The sequence below is a fragment of the Nannospalax galili genome, unplaced genomic scaffold, assembly GCF_000622305.1.
Source record: "Nannospalax galili isolate Female #2095 unplaced genomic scaffold, S.galili_v1.0 scaffold829, whole genome shotgun sequence".
Taxonomy (NCBI): domain Eukaryota; kingdom Metazoa; phylum Chordata; class Mammalia; order Rodentia; family Spalacidae; genus Nannospalax; species Nannospalax galili.
The window spans coordinates 1,763,687-1,786,017 of record NW_008360329.1 but is presented as its reverse complement, the minus strand read 5'-3'; the positions used below and the strand labels follow the sequence as shown (position 1 = coordinate 1,786,017).

The window sequence follows — 22,331 nt, the reverse complement described above, 5'->3', positions numbered from 1 at the left end:
ATTATATAAGATTTAAGCAATATGTAACTTTGTAAAACTGCCATGCATCTTTTTATCTGTAGATATATTTCCTTACAGAGCTGTTCTACATAAATCAGAACTGAAAAAACCACCATGTTCCTCTCCTCCTTGCTTGTAAAAAGCAGTCTTTGGTTTCTTCATATCTGTTTTCTGTGCTTTCCCTGAGAGCCGTCACTACGGGAAAGAAGCTAATTCTGAAATGCTGTTTTGCCTTAATTATGATCCGTTTCAATTTTATGGTTCTTCCTTCTCTATCCTTGGAACTGAGATGCATTTTAAAGATTTTTAGAAATAGATGTTCAGACCCATTGTGGAAACACAACATCATGCAATGTGGCTTGACAGCTCATTCTTATTAACTGTTGAATTTAGTTTCTTTTAGGTATATCTTTGGAATTCCTCCCTTGATTCTTGTTCTGCTGCCAGTAACTTCATCTGACTGCCATATTAAAGATAAAGAAGGTAAAGAATATGAGAATGTGCTAATGGTCAGCATCGATGAATTGGTACGTGTTTTTCTTTTCCTTACATTGTTGCTTATTGGGAAAATTTGAAATATATTTTGGTATGTAGTTGTACAATCAGATATCCATCCATATTTCTTGTCAAGAAAGTGAGATAACTATAGAATTAAATATATGGACTAGTAACTGTATACCTTAATGACTGACATTACTCTGTCCTTGAAGAATTTATCTTGCCTGGACCCAATGTCTCCCACTGTTCATTTAGATCTTGTTCCCATTTTCTACCAACAAAGCAAATTTATTTATCATTACCTGGATTTGTTCACCTCCTGTTTACCCTGTTAGCTCCTTGGCACATGCATTACACTAGGAGATGGAAAATAACGGAGTGTAATATCCGGGATTCATGGTGAAAAGAAATGTATAGTTATTTTATCTGAAGTTGTACATGTGCATATATACTCATGTGTATAGCTTTAATACATTTAGTCCATAATTTTATCTAATTTAACTTAACTTGTTATGGCGAAGCTATTTTCTTAGTAGATTTTATATTTTAGAAGCAGGTGCTAATTTATGGAAAATTTGAGTGAAAAGTAAAGAATTTCAATATACACTTCCTCCTTTACAACTTCCCCTATTTTTACTAATGTTGCAGTAAGGTAATGTATTTGTAACACTAGATTAACCAGTATATACAGTATTTTAATCAAAACTCATACTTGACATCAGGCTTTGTTCTTTTATACAGCTCCACATTGGATGAACACTTAATGCCATGTATCCACAGTACATTATCACACACAGTAGTTTCACTGCTCTGATGCTCCACTAGGCTTAACTGATTCATACTTCTCTTCCTTCTCTGGACACTTGACACCCACTTACCTGTACTGTTTCTGTAGTTCTGCCTTTCCTAGATGGGTAGTGGGAATCATGCTATATGTCACTAGTTGATTTCACTTACAAAAGTGCACCAAACAGTCTTCCATGACATTTTACAACTTCACAGCACATATTTTATTGCTAAATAATATCTACTCAGTACATACACTGGAGCGTATCTATTCACTGATGGAAGGATGTTTGTTTTGTTTTGTTTTGTTTTGTTCTACTAATTGGGAGACAATTATGAACAGAGGCCTCTATGCCCATTCATTTGCACAACTACTTCTGAGACTGCTGAACGATATAATAAGACTACATTTAACCATGTAATAACATGTCAAACAATTTTTCAAAGTGGCTGTAGCATTTTGCTTTTCACCAGCAATGGCTAAGTTCCTAATGTTTTCTACCTGTGCTAGCATTGGGTGCTGTTGGCATTTGGGATTGTGACCACGGGAATAAGTGTGTCTTAGTATCTCATTGTTGGAATTTGCAGTTGCATAATATATCTGATATTGAGTGTCAGGTATAAAATGCCTTACTATCATCTGCATCTCTTACTTAGTGAAGCCTGTGATTTCTCATCTTAAATGGCATCTTAAAGAGAGGCTCTTAGCCATTATCATGGACTGTGTCTCCACTCCTTTGTTCCTTTCTTGGATTTATTTCATCAGTTTTGTACTTTTCCTTATATAGGCCTTTTCTGCTGTTGGTAGGCTCATGCCTAAAGATTCTGTACTTTAGAGCTATTCTAAATGATGCTGTGTTTTTCACTTCCATTTGCACTTTATTAATTGCTGACATATAGACTATTAGTTTTCACGTATTAACCTTGTATCTTGCAACCTTTCTATAATTATTGATTTGTACCGGAAGTTTGTTGTTGATGATGGTGTTTTGGGATTTTCCACATACACAGGAATGTTATCTGTAAAAGCTAATTTTCTATTATGGTTGAAGAGTCATATCAAGACAACATTGACTTAATAGGTAATCTTACCTTTTTAGTCAGACTGAAACTTTATGTAGCAAATAAAATCCTTCCAAATGTTCATAGGATAGAAGACACTGTTTAATATGTTGCTTCCTACTCTATCATCTCCTCCACATATAGTGAAGTGGGCTGAATCTTGGGAATATACCTCTTGGAGGTCCGTGGATACTGAATCCTGCTCCTCAAAGCCTCTGATTTTTGCCAACTGATAAAGAGAAGAAAAGGTGCCCACTAAACAGTAATTGCCATGGTTTCTATTCTGTGCTGTCTTGACAATGCATACATTAACTGTTGCTGCTAAATTAATCTTTTTTTGCATTAAGATGATGCTTCTGATTTCATTGTATTAGCTGGGCAGAGAAACAAATAGCATTGTTTCAGAAACAGTTAACAAGCAACTATGTGTATCCAAACCTATGGAGGAATGGGGGGCAAGAAGGAGGAGTGAAGGAAGAAAAGGAGGAAAGAAGAAGGAAGGGAGGAAGGGATGGTTAGAAATTCAAGAGGAAAGGTTTATCCAAGAGATTTATGGCACGATTTGGGGTTTGTTTGTTTGTTTGTTTGTTTGTTTCTGCAAACGTAAAGGCACTTATCTCAATGCATAGACAATACATAAGCAGCACTTTGAGATTATTCCTAAAAGGCAAAACATGGCTACTCTAAAGATGATTGAGAAGACATGGAAGAAACAACTCAAATAACGCATGATAATGATAATCCTAAGGATGCTTTCTATAAAAAGGAAGAACAAATATGAGGGAATGAGAATGAAAGTCACAAAAAGTTACCATACCAACAGGACTACAGAACAGATTCAGTCACTCACTTAGCATACTGACTGCTTGGAAGACATTACTGGATTTAATTCTGTGGGAGACGTCAACAGAATTAGTCCTATGAAATACTTGTTATGATCTAGTACTTTTCATATGATAAATCATTTAATCCTTAGAATATTCCAATAAGAAAAATGATGTTATTACATCCACTTTGCAAGGGAGTAATCAGAGACCCAAGGTCACCAAGTGGCAGATTCTGAACCATTGCCTCTGCACATCACCACCACTGTCTTGCTGCCTAACAGTATAGCCTGTATGTAAGTTTAATATTTGAAACTGTCATTGAAAATCCTTTTGTGTGCGTAGTAGTAGGTTTGGTGTGGATATAATAATGGGCCAGGGTAGATCTTTCTTTTAAGAAGTTTACATTTTGGTGATGCAAGTTTTGGTGGTAAAAATTGTAACTGGCAATGAAAGGAGGGCGAGCCCCCCCCCCATCGTGTTCTAGGAGCTGAGGAGCAGATCCATTTAGGCTGACATATAGAGACTCTTGTAGGATACTGAGGTGATTGCCAAGACTGTGAGACCTTTCAGTAAAAACCACTGAATATGTATTTTGAATGTACATTTCACATTTATTTATATGTTACCAGAGTCTCATAGTAAGTTTTATGTACACAACAAATAATATGTTCAAAACTGAAAATTTACAGAGTAAGGTAAACTTGATAATGTTTCTAAGATTTCCTTCATGTGAGCATGAATAGAACTATACAAATGAAAAAAATACAAATCATATGAACTCTAATTTACAATCCAAACAAACCCAGGGTAAAGATGAGAATCATTCTTTTCCATATGTGATGTGTGTGTGTATGGAGCTGCAAGCATACATATGTGCATGTCAGAAGTGTCTTTTTCCATCCATCTCCACCTTGTGTATTGAAGCAGGCTCTCTTGAAGGACCCAGAGCTCATAATTTGACTAGACTAGCTACTAGCCAGCTTGCTCTGGTGATCAGTCTCCACACTGAGTGCTGGAATTTCCTGCAGCCACACCTACTTAGCATTAGAGTGTACTGGAGATCTTCATGCTTTGTGGCAGTGCTTTACCTCTAAGCCGTCTCTCCAGTCCCCTTAATTCATCCTTCTACCTAATACAGAGGGAAAGTGATGTTCATAAAAATTGATACGGTTTCACCCCCATATGCCAAATATCAAACAAAGATTCCTAGTAGTAGTTTCATTTAGTAACTACGGTAAGCATTTTAAGAATTTTGAGATTATTGATACATACTACCAAATTATTTTCTAGAAAGGATGTATAAGTTTACAGTTTTTATAGCAATCCATGACATCATCACTCTTGTCAGTTCTGAGTATTCTTATTTTTAAAACTATCTGCCAAGACAGTGGGAAATGCATTCTTTAATTTAGTTTCTTTAGATGTATTTTTTCATTTCCATGTGTGTGTGTGTGTGTGTGTGTGTGTGTGTGTGTGTGTATTTCTCTCCATCTGTGTGTATGTGTACAGGTGCTTATTAAGCTAAGAGATGGCATCGAATCTCCTGAGCTGGAGTTACAGTTAATCGTAAGCTGTCAGACATGGCTGCTGGGAACCAAACTCAGGTCCTCTGCAAGAGCAGCAAGTGGTCTGAACTGCTGAGCCTTAGCAATTCTTCAACTGCTAGTTACAAAAGTATTTTGTTCATTTAAAATTTATTTGGTATCAAGATAAAATTAATCCTTTTAAAAAGAACTATTCAGTGTTTAGTGTATTCAAAAGTTGCAAAATCATCTATCACGGCTACTTAATTCCCCAACAGAACCTGGTCTCTTTAGCATTTCCCCTTTTCTCATCAGCAGCCATTGGTAGCCACTAATCTATTTTCTGTCTCAATGAGTTTGCTCTCCTGAGCATTACATGTAAGTGGAGTCATACAGTACAAGGCCTCCTTCATTGGGCTTCATTGACTTAGTATGCTTTGAAACTCCTCCACATCATAACATTTTCTTTAGTCTGTATGTAATTGTTGACAGTAGTTTTTTACAGTCCTGCATAGCTCTGTGGTATCAGCTCAGTGTCTCCATTTGTATGTCTGACTTTATTGGTTTAAGTTTTATTTCTTTGTCTGTAGCTAAGCATTTGCCAATCATCTTTATCATTTCAAAATACCAACTCACTTGATTAATTTTTTTATTTAAATTTCCTTTATTTTAGCTCTGATGTTTATACTTCTTACTAATTTGAGGGGTTTTTCTTGCTGTTCTGAGTCTTCGAGGTACACTGTTCAGTTGTCTTTTTGAAATCAGTTTATTTTTTATGTATTCACTTATTTTTTAAAAATATTTTCTCTATTTTTATTATTTTATACTTCTGATGTATTCATTTATTATTATAAGAATTCTTCATTCTTGGGGTTGGAGAGATGGCTCAGTGATTAAGAACACTGGCTGCTCTTGCAAAGGACCCAGGTTCAATTCTCAGCACCCATATGGTGGCAAACAACCATCCAGGGGATCTGACACCCTCTCTGACCTCTGTGGGCATTGCATAACACAGGTGCACTTACATGCATGCAGGCAACACACTCATACATACAAAATAAGAATAATAATTAAGGGGATTTTTTTACAAAGAATTCTTCATTCTTTTGCTACATCTCACATATTGTAATATCTATCACTCTTCATTGATTTCTCTTCTTGTTTCATTTCATTGAGCTCTGAGAAGACAGTAATATGATTTCTAATTTTTATTTAAATATTTTATTTAATATTCATTCATGCATATAATGTATTTTGATCAAATCACTCCCTCATTCTCCTGTTTCTGCTTCTCTCTCTCTCTCTTTCTCTCTCTTTTTCTGTCTCCCCCACCCCACACACTGAGTTCATTTACTTCTGTCTATACATTCATGTGTATGAGGGCATCTACTGGAACATGGGGAGTCTCTCAGCACCCACATCTCTGAAGACAACCGACTTTCCCTCCCTTAGAAGCCATCAACTGCCAATAGGTTCTCATATAGGGTTGGGACTTCGTGACCCCCTTCCCCCTCCATGCTGTGATTTTGACTGGCTTGATCTTGTACAGATCTTGGGCTTTCAGTCCAAGCCATTGAGTTCACATGTGCAGCTGTACTGCTCTGTCCAGGAAATACTGTTTTCACTACCTAAATCTACTTCCCCTTATTTTTTAATCCCCCCCCAACAATACCTGTGCTGTGGCGTATGATATAGATATTCTAATTAGAGCTGAGCACTCCACAATCTCTTCTTCCCTGCACATTGACCGCTTGGGGGGGGGTCTCTGTTTTAGTTGTCATTCTCTATAAAAAAGAAGCAAATGACCTCTTTTATGAGGATTGTGAAATATACTAATCTATGGGTATAATGAGATTTCTATTTTAAAATTTATTTAATAACCACATAATTAGTAGAAGCATTTTATTACAAGAGCATTGACATAGTCAATAAGTTTCCAGAGCAAAGATGCATCTCTTAAAATTGGCTGTAATTTTTAGGTTCACAGGGTTCAGATAATACAGTTATACATTTGTGTACTCAGTATAAACCCTATAAGACATAAAATTGAATGAGATTTTAACCTTTAAAAAAGGTCTCCATTTCATTTTAGAATATACTGTTTCATACAGAGAAACTTATTTTGTAATACAAATAACAGATGTTTGCATATGCATCTCTAATCTCTGTATATCTGATTATTGCTAGTCATAGTCGTTTACTTTCTAGGATCCTTGGTAACTGAGCATGGATATAAATTCATCAGGTAGATTTCAATGGTAATGTTTTTCATATCTACTAATTAACATGAAGTAAATTTTTATGTTTCTTCCTCAATTATAACTCTGTTTTTAATTTATTGATTTTCTTTGTGTGTATTTCATGCAGAACATCCCAAATAATCTTATTCATCTTTATACCTGAGCCCCAAATGGCATCTTCCCATAGCTGCCCCCCATCCCCCCACTGGAGCCCATATACTCTGTCATCCCTGTTGCTGTCCACTATGTTGTCAGTGCCCCAAGCCATTCCACAGTGCTTGCCTATCTGCTGAGTCTAGCCTATCTAGAGTCCCTTCTTATAGGGAGATCATCTCTTTCTCATCTAGCAGCAATCAACTGCCAACATTCCTTTAGATGAGATTGTGGTCTGCTGTTCATTTTCCCAGTTCTATGCTGGGTTACTGTCTGGGAGTCTCTTGGGCCACCCTGGCCAACAACTCAAAGGAAGGTATCTCCTGTCTGGCATTGTTTTCTATTATGTAGCCTTTAGCTATACACATAGACACTTAAACATATACTGAGCATTTTAATCTTTAGTTATACTTTCCTTCTGAGTGTTTAATACCATACGGTTGGCCCAAATAAACCAATTTATTTTTACTCCTAAGGTCGTTTGAGGATCTATTCCTCAGGGGTCACATGGGCTTGGGGGGAGTCCATGGATCCATTTTTTTGTTTTGTTTTGTTTTTTATACCAGTTGCAACTTTGTGAAGATAAGTCAAAGCTCCTACTCAACTGTGGCTAGCTTCACTTGGAAGCATGGAGGAAATGTTTCCTCTGTGTTGAACCTCTTCTTTGTAGACTGGACACTGGTTCAAGTTCATCTGGTTGGGTCTCCATGGCCTCCCTGAACAAGAGGACAGGTGACTCACCACAGTTACATGGCATTTTGAGAGATGCTCCATAGTCCCCTGGAACTTTGTCAACCTTGGAGGGCAAGAAGCAAAAACTGTCCTTTAAGTCCCACTGACCAGATTGGTATAGGCTTCAAAGTATGGTTGTTAAACATCCAAGATACACTTTCAAATCCAACATTTGGAATGCAAAGGCAGGCAGATCTCCGTGAGTTAGAGGCTGGCCTGGTCTACGTAGTGAGTTCCAGGACAGCTGGGGCTACAGAGAGACCCTGTCTAAAAAAAAAAAAAAAAAAAAAAAAAAAAGCAAGGCATTTTTTATATCTCTCACCATCTAACCCTTCCACCACGGTTTCCCCATTTAAACTTCCCCCATTTTTCCCATTTCTCCCTTAATAATACCCTTTTCCTATGGCCCCACCTCTTTTGAGCTTTTTCTTTCCCTTTATCCCCAAGGTTCCTGGTATAACCCTCCCTGCCTGCTCCCATTAAAATAACCCCATTTTTATCCATATCTCCCTTAGTAACACCTGTTTCCTATTGTTCTCTCTCAGGTTCTCTCTTTTCCTTTACCTCCCTGGTTCCTGTTCATTACCCTGGCCCCTGTAGTTTTGTCTGGATATATACTCACTTATAAGGATTTGGTGCTAGGATCCACATATGAGGGAGAACATACGTCATTTGTTTTTCTGAGTCTGTGTTACTTCCCTTAGTATAACAGTTTCTAATTCCATCCACTTACCTTAAAATTTCATGATTTCATCTTTCCTTACTGCTAAGTAGAACTCCATCATATAAATGAACCACATTTTCATTATCCACTTGTCAGTTGAGGGACACATAGGTTGCCTCCATCTCTTAGCTATTGTGAAAAGAGCAGCAAGAAACATGGATGTACAAGTGTCTCTGCAATAGGATGAGTTCTTTGAGTGTATGCCAAGGAGTGGTATAACTGGGTCAAATGGTATGTTCATTTTCAGTTTTGTAAGGGTTCTCCACACTGTTTTCCATAGGGGTTGGACAAGTTTGCAATCCCACCAGCAGTGGACGAGCGTTCCCCTTTCCCCACATCCTCTCCAACATTTTGTATCATTTGTTCTCTTAAACTTAGCCAGTCTGACTGGGATAAGATGAAATCTTAAAGTGGTTTTAATTTGCATTTCCCTAATTACTAATGATGTCAAACACCTTTTAAGATGCTTCTTAACCATCTTTATTTCTTCTTTTGAGAACTATCTTTTCAGCTCCTTAGCCCATCTTTAATTGGGCTACTTCCTTTTTGATTGTTTTTTGAGTTCTTTATATATTCTGGATGTTAAACCTCTTCCAGATGTGTTGCTGATGAAGATTTTCTCCCACTCTATGGGTTTCCTTCACTTCCTTGGTTGCTTCTTTTGATGTACAGAAGCTTTTTAGTTTAATGAGGTCCCATTTGTTGAATCTTGACCTTATTTCTTGAATAATTGATGTCCACTTTAGAAAATACTTTCCTACAGCTATATCTTGTAGGTTATTGCCAATGTTTTCATCAGTTTCAGAATTTCAGGCTTCACATTGAGGTCTTTGATCCATTTTCAGTTGACTTTTGTGAAAGGTAAAAGATAGGGATTAAGTTTCATTCTTCTACTGGTGGAGATCCAGTTGCCAGCACCATTTGTTGAAGATGCTGTCTTTCCTCCAGTGAATGTTCTTGGCCCCTTTGTGAAATATCAGGTGGCTGAAATTGTAAGTTCTCATATTTGGGTCTTCAATTTTGTTCCATTAATCTACTGGTCTATTTTTGTGCCAGTGCCATGTTGTTTTTATGACTATAGCTCTGTAATATAGTTTAAAATCTTGTATACTAATTCCCTCAGCAATGCTCTTAGTGCTCAGGGTTGCTTTGGCTGTTTGGGTTCTTTTATGCTTCCATATGAGTCTTGGGATGTTTTTTTCAAATTCTGTGAAGAATGTCACGGGGATTTTGATTGGCATTGCATTGAATCTATAAATGGTTTTTGGTAGGATGTTCATTTTCACAATATTATTTCTTCCAATCCATGAGCATGAGAGGTCCTTCCATCTTCTGATGTCTTCCCCAATCTCTTTCTTTAAAGATTTAAAATTTCATTGTAGAGGTCTTTAATGTCTTTGGTCAGGTTTATTTAGAGATTTTTTTTGAGGCTATTGTGAAAGGGAATGCTTCCATGTACTCCTTCTCTGATTGCTTTTTATTGATATATAGAAAGGCTACAGACCTTTGTAGATTAATTTTGTAACATACCAATTTACTGAAAGTGTTAATCATTTATAGGAGATTTCTTGTGGAATTTTTGGTGTTTCTTAGATGTAATATCATATCATCTTCAAAGAGACATAATTTGATCTCTCTAATTATTACTGATTTAATTTCCTTCTTTTGTCTTATTGCTCTTTCAAGAGTTTCAAGCACTGTGTTAAAAAGGAGTGGAGATAGTGGACATCCTTGTCTTGTTCCTGATTTTTAAACTGGAATGCTTCCAGTTTTTCTCCATTTAGAATGATGTTGGCTGTTGGATTATGTGTATGGCTTTACTTCTGTTGAGGTGTTCCCTCCAGTCAATTCCCTCTAGGATTCTGAACATAAATGGATGTTGAGTTTTGTCAAAGGCCTTCTCTGCATCTATTGAGATGAACATGTGGTTCTTTGAGTCCATTTATATGATTTATGATGTTTATTGACTTACCTGTATCAAACCATCCCTGCATCTCTGGAAAAAAGCTGATTTGACCATGGTGCATTGATAATCTTTTTGATGTGTGTCTGTATGTGGTTTGCAAGTAAGTTGTTGAAAAATTTTGCATCTATGTTCATTAAGGATATGGGTCTATAGTTTTCTTTTTTGGTTGTATCTTTACTTTGTTTTGGTATTAGAGTGATGCTGGCATCATAGAAGGAATTTGGAAGTTCTCCCTCCATTTCTATCTTTTTTAATAAATTAAGTAGTATTGGATATAGATCTTCTTTAAATGTCTAGTATAATTCTGCTGTGAATCCATCTGGTCCTGGTCTTTTTTTTTTTTTTTTTTGGCTGGAGGTTTTATATTACTGTTTCTATTTCCTTATGTGTTATGGGTCTGCTTAAGCTGTTGATCTCTTCTTGGTTTAGTTTTGGAGGCTCCCATGCTTTTAGATATCTGTCCATTTCTTTTAGGTTTTCAAATTTAGTAGCATATAGGTTTTTAAAGTATTCCCTTATAATGTTCTGGATCTTTTTGGTGTCTGTTGTGATATTTCCCCTTTCTTCTCAGATTTTGTTGATTTGGAGATGCTCTTTCTTTTAGTTGACTGGGCTAAGGGTCTGTCAATCTTGTTTATCTTTTCAAAGAACAAGCTCTTGGATTCTTTGATTCTTTGTATTGTTTTCTGTTGCATTAATTTCTCCTCTGAGTTTTGTTATTTCTTCATGTCTGCTGGGTTTGGGTTTCATTTGTTGTTGCTGTTCAAGTGTCTTGAGTTGCAATGTTAAGTCATTTATTTGTGTTCTTTCTGATTTTTTAGTGTAGGCTCTTAAAGCTATAAACTTCCCTCTAAGGACTGCCTTCAACTTGTCACAGAGTTTTGTAGTGTTGTATTGTCCTTTTCATTTAGTTCCAAGAATACATTTTTTTTTCTTTCTTCATTTCTCCTTTGATCCATTCATCATTCAGGAGTGTGTTGTTTAATCTCCATATATTCATGTAGTTACTAGGGTTTTTTTCCAGTGTTAATTTTAAGCTTTATTGCATTGTGGTCTGATAGAATGCATGGAATTATTTCAATCTCTTTTTATTTCTTGAGGCTTGTTTTGTGCCCCAGTACCACAGGGCACTGAATAGAAAGTATATTCTTTGGTGCTTGGGTGGAATATTTGGTAGATGTCATTAGGTCCATTTGGTGTATGGTATTACTTAATTTTGATGTCTGTCCTGTTGACCAATTTAATGGAGAGAATTGGGTATTGAAGTCCCCTACTGTTAGTGATTTGGGATTAATCTGGGTCTTAAAGTATGTAGTACTGTTTTTATGAAGTTGGGTGCACCAGAGTTTGGTTAATATATATTCATTGTAATATCTTCTTGGTCAATTGTTCCTTTGAACAGAATGAAGTGGCCCTCTTTATCTCTTCTGATTAGTCTTAGTTTGAATTCTATTTTGTCAGATATTAGAATTGCAACTCCTGCTTTTTTCTTAGTACCATTTTCTTGAAACATTTTTTCTCATCCTTTCGCCTTAAGGTAGTGCCTGTCCTTGAAAGTGAGATGGGTTTCTTGCAGACAACAAAAAGATGTTTTTTGTTTCTTATTCCATCCAGGTAATCTGTGTATTTTTACCGGGGAGTGCAATCAATTGATATTTAAATTTATTAATGAAAAATGTATATTGATTCCTGTCATTTTGATTTCTGTTCACATTCTTGGTGTAGTTGTGTATTTCCAGTTATACCTTCATTAAGTTTCTTTCCATTACACAGTTATACCTTCATTGAGTTTCTTTCCATAACCCCTTGTGTATAGTCGTTTCTTTCTTCAGCTCTTTGTATTGCTTCGAGAACCCTCTGAAGGGCTGGTTTTGTGGACATGAATTCGTTCAGCCTATTTATATCATGGAAGATTTTTATTTCCCCTTCAACTATAGTAGATATTTTTCCCAGGTAAAGTAATCTGGGTTGGCATCTGTGACCATTTAGAACTGGGAATATTTTGGTACAGGCTCTTCTGGCCTTCATAGTTTGCACTGAAAAGTCAACTGTCTGATGGGTTTTCTTTTATATGTGACTTCTTGTTTTTCTTTTGCAGCTTTCAATATTCTCTCTTTGTTCTGTACATTTAGGTTTTTACTACGATGTGCTGTGGAGAGTTTCTTTTCTGGTCCTGTCTATTTGCTGTTCTATGTGCTTCTTGTATTTGTATGGACATGTCTTTCTTTAATTTGGGGGAAATTTTCTTCTACAAACAGAAGATCATCCTGTGATGATCTGGTCCATACCATTACCTTCAGATTCTTCTCCTCCCTTTCTACCTATGATGTGTGTTTTGTCTTTTTATGGTATCACATGATTCCTGCATATTCCATTCTTGTGTTTTCTTAAATTTTTCATAATTTAATTATTTATAATCATATATCATAATTTAATAACCTTCCAGCCTTGATATTCTGTTTTTCATTTCATTCATCCAATTGGTGAGGCGTTCTCTTATTGGTTTATTGAGTGTTTCACTTCCTTCTTCATTTCACCCTGAGTATTCTTCAATATTTCTAACTTCCTCCATGGCCTGTGCTCCAACTCCTGCCTACTGGTTCCTGCTCTGAGTTTCTACATTGGGCTCCCGGATGAACTGTGACCCAGGGTATGTAAGCTAAATAAACCCTTTCCTTCCCAAGTTGCTATTAGTCAGAGTGTTTTGTCACAGCAATGGAGAAACAAACTAAGACAGTGGGGATATAATATTATTTGGGTTTTTCATGTTATTATTTTTCACTGTGACTTTGACATGTTACTTTCTTTCGTAGTTTCTGATTCTTGTGTTTGAAGCCTTCCTTTGTTGAGTTTAGGTCTGCTTCTTTTTGTAAACTTTATGTGCCTTTGTGGTTTACTTGTTGGGCATGTAAAGCTGGTTGGTCTAGGCTTCAAGGTTTTCTCTTTTGATTTTACATTGGAGTGTCCAGATTGTTTTAGTCCTGCTGCTCAGGAGTTCCCACAGAGTCCCAAGTTAGATGAGGATCAGATGCTCTCAGGCTTTCGCCTAAGGTCTGGATCCCTCTAGTCAGCAGGCACAGTACAGTTTGGGAGGATCGCTTGGTAGATGTAGGATTCAGGCTTCTCTGGCAGTAAGGGAAGGAGGCTGGTCTCAGGAATCCAGAGTGAGCAGGGAAGGAGGATGGTTTCAGGAATTCAGGTTGTAGGTGGGACAGCCAGGGATTGAAGGCTGGTTCAGGTATGCAAAGGCAAGATAGGGGATGGAACAGGCCCTGAGGGCTCCAGGGGACTAGACTGAGGAATTGGTTTGGTCTTGGTGCAAAGGCTCAGGAAGCGGGGGGGGGGTCTGAGCCAATAGAGCAGTCCAGAGGTCTGGGGTGCCAAGAGAAGAAATGGGCCAGTGCCCACTCCAGGAGGAGAATGGAGTGGGGGAGCTGGGAGGGTGAACAAGACTATGGGAGTCAAGGGGCAGTGGGCACAGCCAAACTTACCCAGGAAAGATGCTAGCCCCAGCTGAGATTTCTTTTTATAAAATTTATTCATACTTGATTTTTAACTTAGAATATGATCTATCCTGGAAAATGTTTCCTGTGCTGAGGAAATGAATGTATATTTTGCTGGTGCTTTTCCATAAAATACTTTGTAAATGTCTGTTAAGTTCCTTTGTTCTATAGCATGTTCAACTCTAAAATATCCTTGCTGATTTTCTGTTTGGATTATCTGCCCATTAATGAAATGGGATATTGAAGTCTGCAACTACCACTGTACAGGATTATATCTCCACTTTTAGATTCTTTAGTATTTGCTTTATGTGTTTATGTGCCAGTTTAAGGTGCATATATATTTTATAATTATTCCATAGTTTGTGCATCGATCAATTTATCAATAGAAGATAGTCATATTTGTCTCTTTTTATAGTTTTGACATAAAGTATGCTTCATCTGATATAGCTGCTCCTTCTCGATTTTAGTTTTTGTTTACATGGTGTTTCATTCTCCAACCCTTCATCTTTAATCTGTGTGTGTGTGTTTACACATGAGGTAGGTCTCCAGTAGACAACATATAGTTGTATGATTGGGTCTTACTTTCTTTCTTCATCCAGTGAATATGTCTTTTGATTGGTGACTTTAATGTACTTATATTCAAGGTTGTTATTTACAAACATGAACTTTCTTTAGTCATGTCATTGTTCCCTTTTTCTTTTTTTTGTAAGGTAGGTCTAGCTTTGTAGCCCAGGTTGGCTGCAAACTGACATTCTTCAAGCCCTTGAACAACGCAGGTGTGAACTGTCGAGCATAGCCATTTTGCTGTTTTCTGATTGTTTCGTATGCCCTTTGTTTCTTTTCACATTTATTTGCTGTTTTTATGTTTTAGCCATTCTCTGTTTCTTTAAGGCTTTATAATATTTGGTGTACCTGTTCTGCTACTGAGATTTTTGCATTGGTATATTTTCATAACTATAGTTATCCTTTTGTTTCTAGTGAAGGACTCCCTTAAGCATTTCTTACAGCACTGGTCTGATGTTGTTGAATTCCATCAGTTTCTGCTTTATCTAGAAAGGTCTTATTTCTCCTTTATTTACAAAGGATAGTTTTTCAGGATATAATATTCTTGATTGTTTTATCCTCTTGGAATTTTAATATATCATTCATTTTGTTACTTCTGACATATATGATTTCTGCTGCCAATCTAATGAAGTTTTGCTTATATATGGTGATGATTTACTTACATTATTTTTCTTGTATTTTTTTTATTTTTTATTTTTATTTTTTATATGTATGAGTGTATTGCCTGCATACATGTAGGTGTCATGTAATGCCTCCGGAGGTCAGAAGAGGGCTTCAGATCTCCTGGAACTGGAGTTTCAGGCAGTTGTTAGCTGCCATGTGGGTGCTTAGAACAGAACCCAGGTCCTTTACAAGAGCAGCCAGTGCTCTTAACTGCTGAGCCATCTCTTCAGTCCCTCTTGCATTGATTTAGAGTTCTTTTCTTTTGTACTTTGACATCTTGCAAACAAAAGTGTGTTGGAGGTCTGTTTTGGTTGAATCTTCATGGCGTCCTTTGGGCATCTTAGATATGGATGCCTACATGCAAATTTGAAGATACAGGAAACTTTAAAGTATCATTTCGTTAAGTAGTGTTTCAGTGCTTTTACCCCTTTATTCTCCTTCTAGAACTTCTACAACAGAAGCACTTGCTCTGTTAACAGTGTCCCTTATAATATTTCTTTACACTTTTCAATTATTTTTCCTTTTTATCTTTCTGTTCTCTTTCTTTCTTTGTTTCTCCTTTGAGCTCTTTTGTGTTCAAGTTTAGAAATCCTTTTCTTGCTTTGGTCTCAATTGCATTTTTTTTCAATTGTATTTTTTTTTTTTTAATTTTCAGTGGCAGAAGTTTGTTTGCACCTCCAGGATTTCTAATTCAATTTATATCATTTTTAATGTTGACTCTCACTTATCACTGTTTGGCTCATTTAATTGTGTCACCTATCCACATGTTTTTGCATTTCAATAAGATTCCTCTTAGCATTTTATTTTGAATTCTTTTTCAAGTGTCTTACTGATCTCATTAAGCAGGTATCTGTTTCTGAACATGTGATCTATTCTCTTTGGAGGTATCATACTTCCTTGTTTTTCCCCTGTGTTTCTTGGGTCTCTACATTGATATCTGCATAGGTAATGAAATAGTTCTCTTCTTGTTTTACGGAGTTGCTTTTGTATGAGGAGAATTATTTCTTTTAGATGCAATGTAGAATACCAAGTGGAAAGATGGCTGTCTAATCACAGGTGACTTCAAATGTGAAGGTCCCATGTGATTTCTTCAGGTGTACTGGCCACTGAGTCAATGGTCCAGACTGAAGGCACTCATGAACATAGATAGTGGTGTGACTTTTCAGTTGATGCTGTCTTGCAAATGTGCACATCCTTGGGCACTATTAAGTCACATGATAGTGGTACTGCAGCTTGTAGAGCCAGTCATGGTCCTGATGCTACAAGATCTGTGGAGAACTGTCCCCAGGTCCCACAGGGCAGGAATAGGTGCTGCCAGTTATGGTGCAAGTGGCCAAGATTATGGACCACAGAACATGAAGGAGATCTTCTCCAGGTCCTGTGGAAATAAGCATGATGATGTTTTTTTGCATGACACTTGCAAATATGGTCTTTGGGTTACAGAACATGAATAGTCTCTTCTCTTAGTCGTTTGGGATAAGTGTTAGATTTAGGAGAGCAGAAAAATGAAGGCGTTTAGAATTTAGAAATGAGTCAAGGCCAAACCTGAAACAGGCAAGGAATGTGATCTTTTATCAGACAACATAGTGGAAGACAGAGGCCTTGCGGTGGGAATCAAGCATCTGCACCGAAGGGAGTGGCAGTTTGGACTTATATAAAAACTCTGTTGAGCACAGCTGCAGGAATTTGCTTAGTGCCAGAGTTTGGTGTCCTTGGGGGTCTCTTTTGCAAGATTGTTTTTTCAGGTAGGTAAGCTATCTTAGAGTATAAAGAAGACAGGTTGACTCCAAAACTGTCTTCCTCAGTCCAGGGAGCGACCACTTGATAAGTTTTGAGCAAGGCTTGCCTGCCAGTTTAGGGCCAGTTGGCCACTTTAAGGGATTTATGGTTATACCGATTTCCTAATTAGGCTTATGGCTCTTCACACATTCTATCAACAAGCACAAATGATACCAGGACTCTTTGTACCATTAGCTGTGGCCAAAGTCCACAGACTACAGAAGAGATCTCTGTCTTATAGGGGGACTTGTAAATGATATTAAGAGTTCTGACCCTTGTGTTTGGAGTTCTGGAGTGTCTGGGATTTTTTGACCTTTTTAGGTCTAGCAGGGCAAATGCAAGCAACGTTGTAACTTACGTCACTGATAAATAGGTCCTTGATGTGCAGCACATGTACACAAACTTCCCTAGTTTTGTGGGTCAAACGTGTGATATCTGCTTCAGTCATAGAGTCATGAGTTGAAATGGAGACCTTTACTAATTCTACGAGATGAGTGAAGATGGTGACAGGAGTTGTGGCACTGATTATCATAGTTCATATACTGCATGAGTGAGTTTGTTATCAAGTGGTACATGGAGGATTCTGGAACTATAGGGTTTTGTTGTGTAATGCTATTCCTAGAGAGACATGAACAAATGTCTACTCAACAAAGACATAGAATCAATGACATATCAAAGTAAGGATACTGCCAAAACTCAATTTGGTGAACCAGTGACTCTCTTGGGACAACTTACAGGAAATATGGTGAGGGATTACCTACAGGAGCAGAAATGATTCTAAGGTAGCTACATTTCCAAAACCCAGTCCCAACCTGGAAACCTGGAAACCTGGAAACCTGGAAACCTGGAAACCTGGAAACCTGGAGCTTACTGCACATCTAGCAGACAATTCAACGGGATAAAAAATGTCTTTTCCATGCAGTTCAGTTGGTTTCTGCCTCTGCCAGGTGGTTCAGCTGGTCTGAGCTGGTCTGAGCCTCTTCCAGGGAGCTCAGCTTATCTGAGAATCTTCTAGACAGCTCAGCTTGTCTGCAGTGTTTCTCAAGATTTCATGCTTATATAAACTTGGAGAAGGAGGAGCCTAGTGAATCTAGTTGGTTGCAGGGACTTCCTGATGCTGTTTAGTTTTTCACTTCCTGAGTTTTAATGAGCTTCCCTGCAGGATGGAATGTTTCATCATTTTAGAAGATTCTAGGTCTTAATGAGCTTCCTTCCAAGATGTAGTATCCATCAGATGCTGGAAGTTCTGCTGTCCATCCTGTGAGGCATAGCAGACCCCAAGATTCTCCTGGGGTGGTGGGCTCTTGTACTAGCAGCAAGTCAGGATGACATCTAGCAATCAGTTTGGGTTCTACAGGTTTGAAGCCAGTATGATTTCTTTCTCTGACACAAAGCAGCACTTTGAACGAAGTTAGTTTCTCAAATAGGCTTTAAAGCCAACGAGGACTTGACCTTCTATAGTTAGACTACTAGTCTCAGGCTGGAGAGATGGCTCAGCGGTTAAGAGCACTGACTGCTCTTGCAGAGGACCTGGGTTCAATTCCCAGCACCCACATGGTGGCTACGAACTGTCCTTAACTCCAGTTCCAGGGGAATCCAAAACCCTCTTCTGACATCTGGGGCATTGCACGACACAGGTACACTCACATATATGCAAGCAATATACTCATACACATAAAATAAAAATAACAAAATATTTTTTTAAAAAGACTACTAGTCTCTAGCTATTATGGAGTATTGTGGATACTTTCCCTTATCTTTTCACAGCAATGTGGAATCTCCCCACTTCCGGGGTTTGTAGTGTGTTGTGTTTTAAGTTGCCTTTCCATGTAGGGATTCCTGTGATTTCATGTAGGTATTGAGGGTTCTAAGTAAATCACCCCCAAATATAGTGTTTCCTTTGTTGTCTTGTCTCTTGTCTGTGGCAGAGATCATCACTCTATCATCTTGGATATATCTCATCTGTGTTTAGCTTCTTGAGAAACTCTTACACTGTTTGCAAAGTGATTTCACAAGTTGACAGTTCAGTGCTTGAAGCTTCGAACTTTCTTGTATCCTCTTGACCAAATTTCTCTGTTTAATTCTAGTTATTTTATTGGCTGTCAAGTGATATCCCAACAATGATTTTTGATTTTCATTTTCTTAATGAATAAGTTGTCAAGTATCTTTTCATTATTGAACATTATTACCTTCCGTTTATATATCCTCTTCAGAGGACTACTGATTCAAATCTTTTGTCTTTTTTATTAATTGTAAGTATTATTTACATATTTTGATACTAGACCCTTATAAAATATTTCAGGTTTTCAAGTATTTTCTTTCATCCTGTGGGTGTCTTTACAGTTCTTGATTATGTTCTTAAAAATGAAAACTTAAAAAATTATGTAGTCCAACTAGTTCACAAATAATTTAGAACCAAAGCATAATTAATCTAGAGAATAATGAAATCAAATAGGTGAAAAGTCAAAGAGCGAGAGAGAGATTAAACAACACACCTTTAGATAATCTATGTCAATCACAAGTTTTCAAATTTAGTTACTTATTTTTGAACTGAATGAAAAGAATATTTCCATTATAATAATTGATCACACAGTGAGAATGTTTGAGAACATTGCCTGTATATATTAGGAAAAGATGAAAGATGGAAAATCAATAATCTAACCTAAATTAGGAGAATAAAAAGACATAAAAATCATGACTAACTGGAAAAAAGAAATATTAATTATTAGAGTTGAAACAGAAACAGAGAAATGGTGTACATTCATGGATAGAAGACTCTATATTTCTAATATGTCTACTTCTGACTTGGTCAGTAGAATGAATGTAATTCATTCAAATCCAGTAGGTTATTGTATAGTGCCTTTAGCTTGATGTTTTTTAAAGATTTATTTTTACTTTATTTAATTAATCTATATGTGCATATGTCTGTGTACTTTGTATACATGGATGCCCATGGAGGCTAGAAGAGGGCATTGGATCCCCTAGATCTGGAGTTCCTGGCATTTGAGAGCTGCCTGATGTGAGTGCTGGGAATTAAACTCAGATCCTCTGGAAGGACAGCAAACACTCTTATCTTCTGAGCCATTTCTTCAGCCCCTGTAACTGGAGTAGAAAGTTTATATAGAATGTCAAAAGTTCTGAAATAACCAGCACAATACTGAAGGAGAACAAAGTCAGAGATTTGACACTACCTGAATTTAAGATTTATTATAAACTTCAGTAATCAAAACTGTGTGATATTAATGAAAGAAGGGACAGATCAGTAAAACTGAACAGAAAACCCCAAACAGACCCACAGCAAATATTCAGCTGATCTCTGACAAAGGATCAAAGGCAGTACCACAGAGAAAGTGTAGCTTTCATTCAGTGATACTGTAAGATTCTGGAACAACTGAACATTCACATATTAAATAATGAAACAAGAAAACAGGAAAGACCTTACCTTTTTCCCAGAAGTTGGACTGACAATCTGAATGTCACATACAAACCATAAAACTCATAAAAATTAAGGAAAAAAACTCTGGGTTTCCTTGGATTCAATGAGTATTTAGCTATAATACCAAATAGTACAGACTTTTCAAGAAAATAAAAAGGATAAATAGATCATTAAATTAAAATTTAAGCTCTAAAATACTACTAATAGAAAGAAGAAATATAGAATCTGTAAGAAAATATTTGTAGGACATATATTAAAATTATATAGCAAACTGCTAACCTCAACAATTAAAAGAGAAAGGTGAGAGGGCACTTGGTCTAACAAATGCTCCAGCAAAGAGGATATGTGCGTAGCAAATACGTATATGAACAATTCTGCGTATAGTTTCATTGGGAAATTGAAAACTAAAACAATGAGCTACCATACACACCTGTTACTTAGAATGTCTTTTATCTGAAACTCTGACACCACCAGTGGCAAGAATGTAGATTAAAGGGATTCTTAGTCATTGCTGACTTGCTGATGGGAATGTAACATGGTGCAGCCAGTTTCAAAACAGTCTGGCAGTTTTGTACAAAGTTAAGGATAGTCATAGTCACATAATGCAGCAATCATGCTCCTAGGTGTAAGGCTAAATGAGTTTAAAATGTATGTGCCAATCAAAACTTTACTGTTCTGTTCTTAGAATATTTATCATTAACTACTGAAAATGCAGGAACGAAGTCCTCCTCTTTCAGTAAGAGATGGCTAAACAAACTGGTACATTTATTTAACTCAATATGATTAGTGACTTTTAAGAGAGAGAGAGAAAGAGAAAGAAATGAACAAGCATGACAGGTGTGTAATCCCACCACTCAGGACACTGAGGTAGAATTGTCACAGGTTTAAGGCCAGCCTGGGATTTCAAGTGAGTTACAGCCCAGTCAGAGCTCCAGAGTGAAACCCTGCCTCAAAACAACAAAATAGAACAAAACAAAATAAAAACAAAAGGAACTATCAAGTCATAAAGAGCTCACAGGAATCTCAAAGAATTTTAACACGAAAGAATTCCGCTGAAGGTGCTACATATTATGCAGGTTCAGCAGTATGGCATTCTGGGAATGGTGAACGGTAGAGCTAGAAAGAGTAGCAGCATTTCTTAGGAGCTCCTCGGGAGGGGAGCCCACATAACATGAAGGTGGAGCACACAGGTTTATGTAGGGAAACTGCTCGGTATGATGCTGTAAGGTTGTATACCTGACTTTACAATTTGAGAAAACAGGTAGACCTTTACAGCACAAAGAATGAATTAGCACCTCTTTGAAGTTAAGTGAATAAAAAATATAATGCTTCAGCAATGGCTCATGAATTATAACATTAGAAAAAAATCTCCTTTTCTCTAGTTTTCTAAAAAGCTAAAATATTTTTCAAATGTCTATGAATACTTCCATAAAATAAATATTTTTAGGTAATTAAGAGAAACTAACATTTTTTAGCTACATAATATAAATTCACTAAATTTCACCTCCTTTAGAATATAGGGAAGAAGTTATTTTCATAGATTGTATTCTGGGCAAAATGAGTTTGAGAACCCAATCCTTCCTTCCTCCCTCCCTTCCTCCCTCCCTCCCTCCCTTCTTATTTATTTATTTATTTATTTATTTATTTATTTATTTATTTAATCAGTTAGTTAGTTTCTACAACCTTTATGAGAGGCTGAATTGTGCCTGACCGATATCCTCTGGCAAAGGGAATTCATCTGGATGAAAGGATTCATGATTGCTTGTGTGGAGTGAATATCAGGTTCAAGTAGGTTGGGGAAAGTTCCCTTTGGAAAGGAATGTTAGGGTTGTTTTCACCCTATGATCCAAATACCCTAACATTATAGATGTCTTT

The 22,331-nt window shown here is 36.9% G+C and overlaps 1 protein-coding gene and 1 long non-coding RNA gene across 2 annotated transcripts in view; one reads left to right on the top strand and one right to left on the bottom strand.

Annotated features, from left to right (window-relative positions):
• The window catches only part of Il7 (interleukin 7), a 55,155-nt gene that overhangs the window by 5,954 nt on the left and 26,870 nt on the right, over positions 1-22,331 (top strand). Inside the window, exon 2 of the mRNA XM_008826083.3 lies at positions 394-527. Coding sequence (XP_008824305.1) covers positions 394-527 — 134 coding nt within the window. The remainder of the gene's footprint in view (positions 1-393; positions 528-22,331) is intronic.
• LOC115068961 overlaps positions 1-22,331 on the bottom strand; it is an 82,674-nt gene that overhangs the window by 37,838 nt on the left and 22,505 nt on the right. The gene's annotated exons all lie outside the window — the stretch shown is intronic.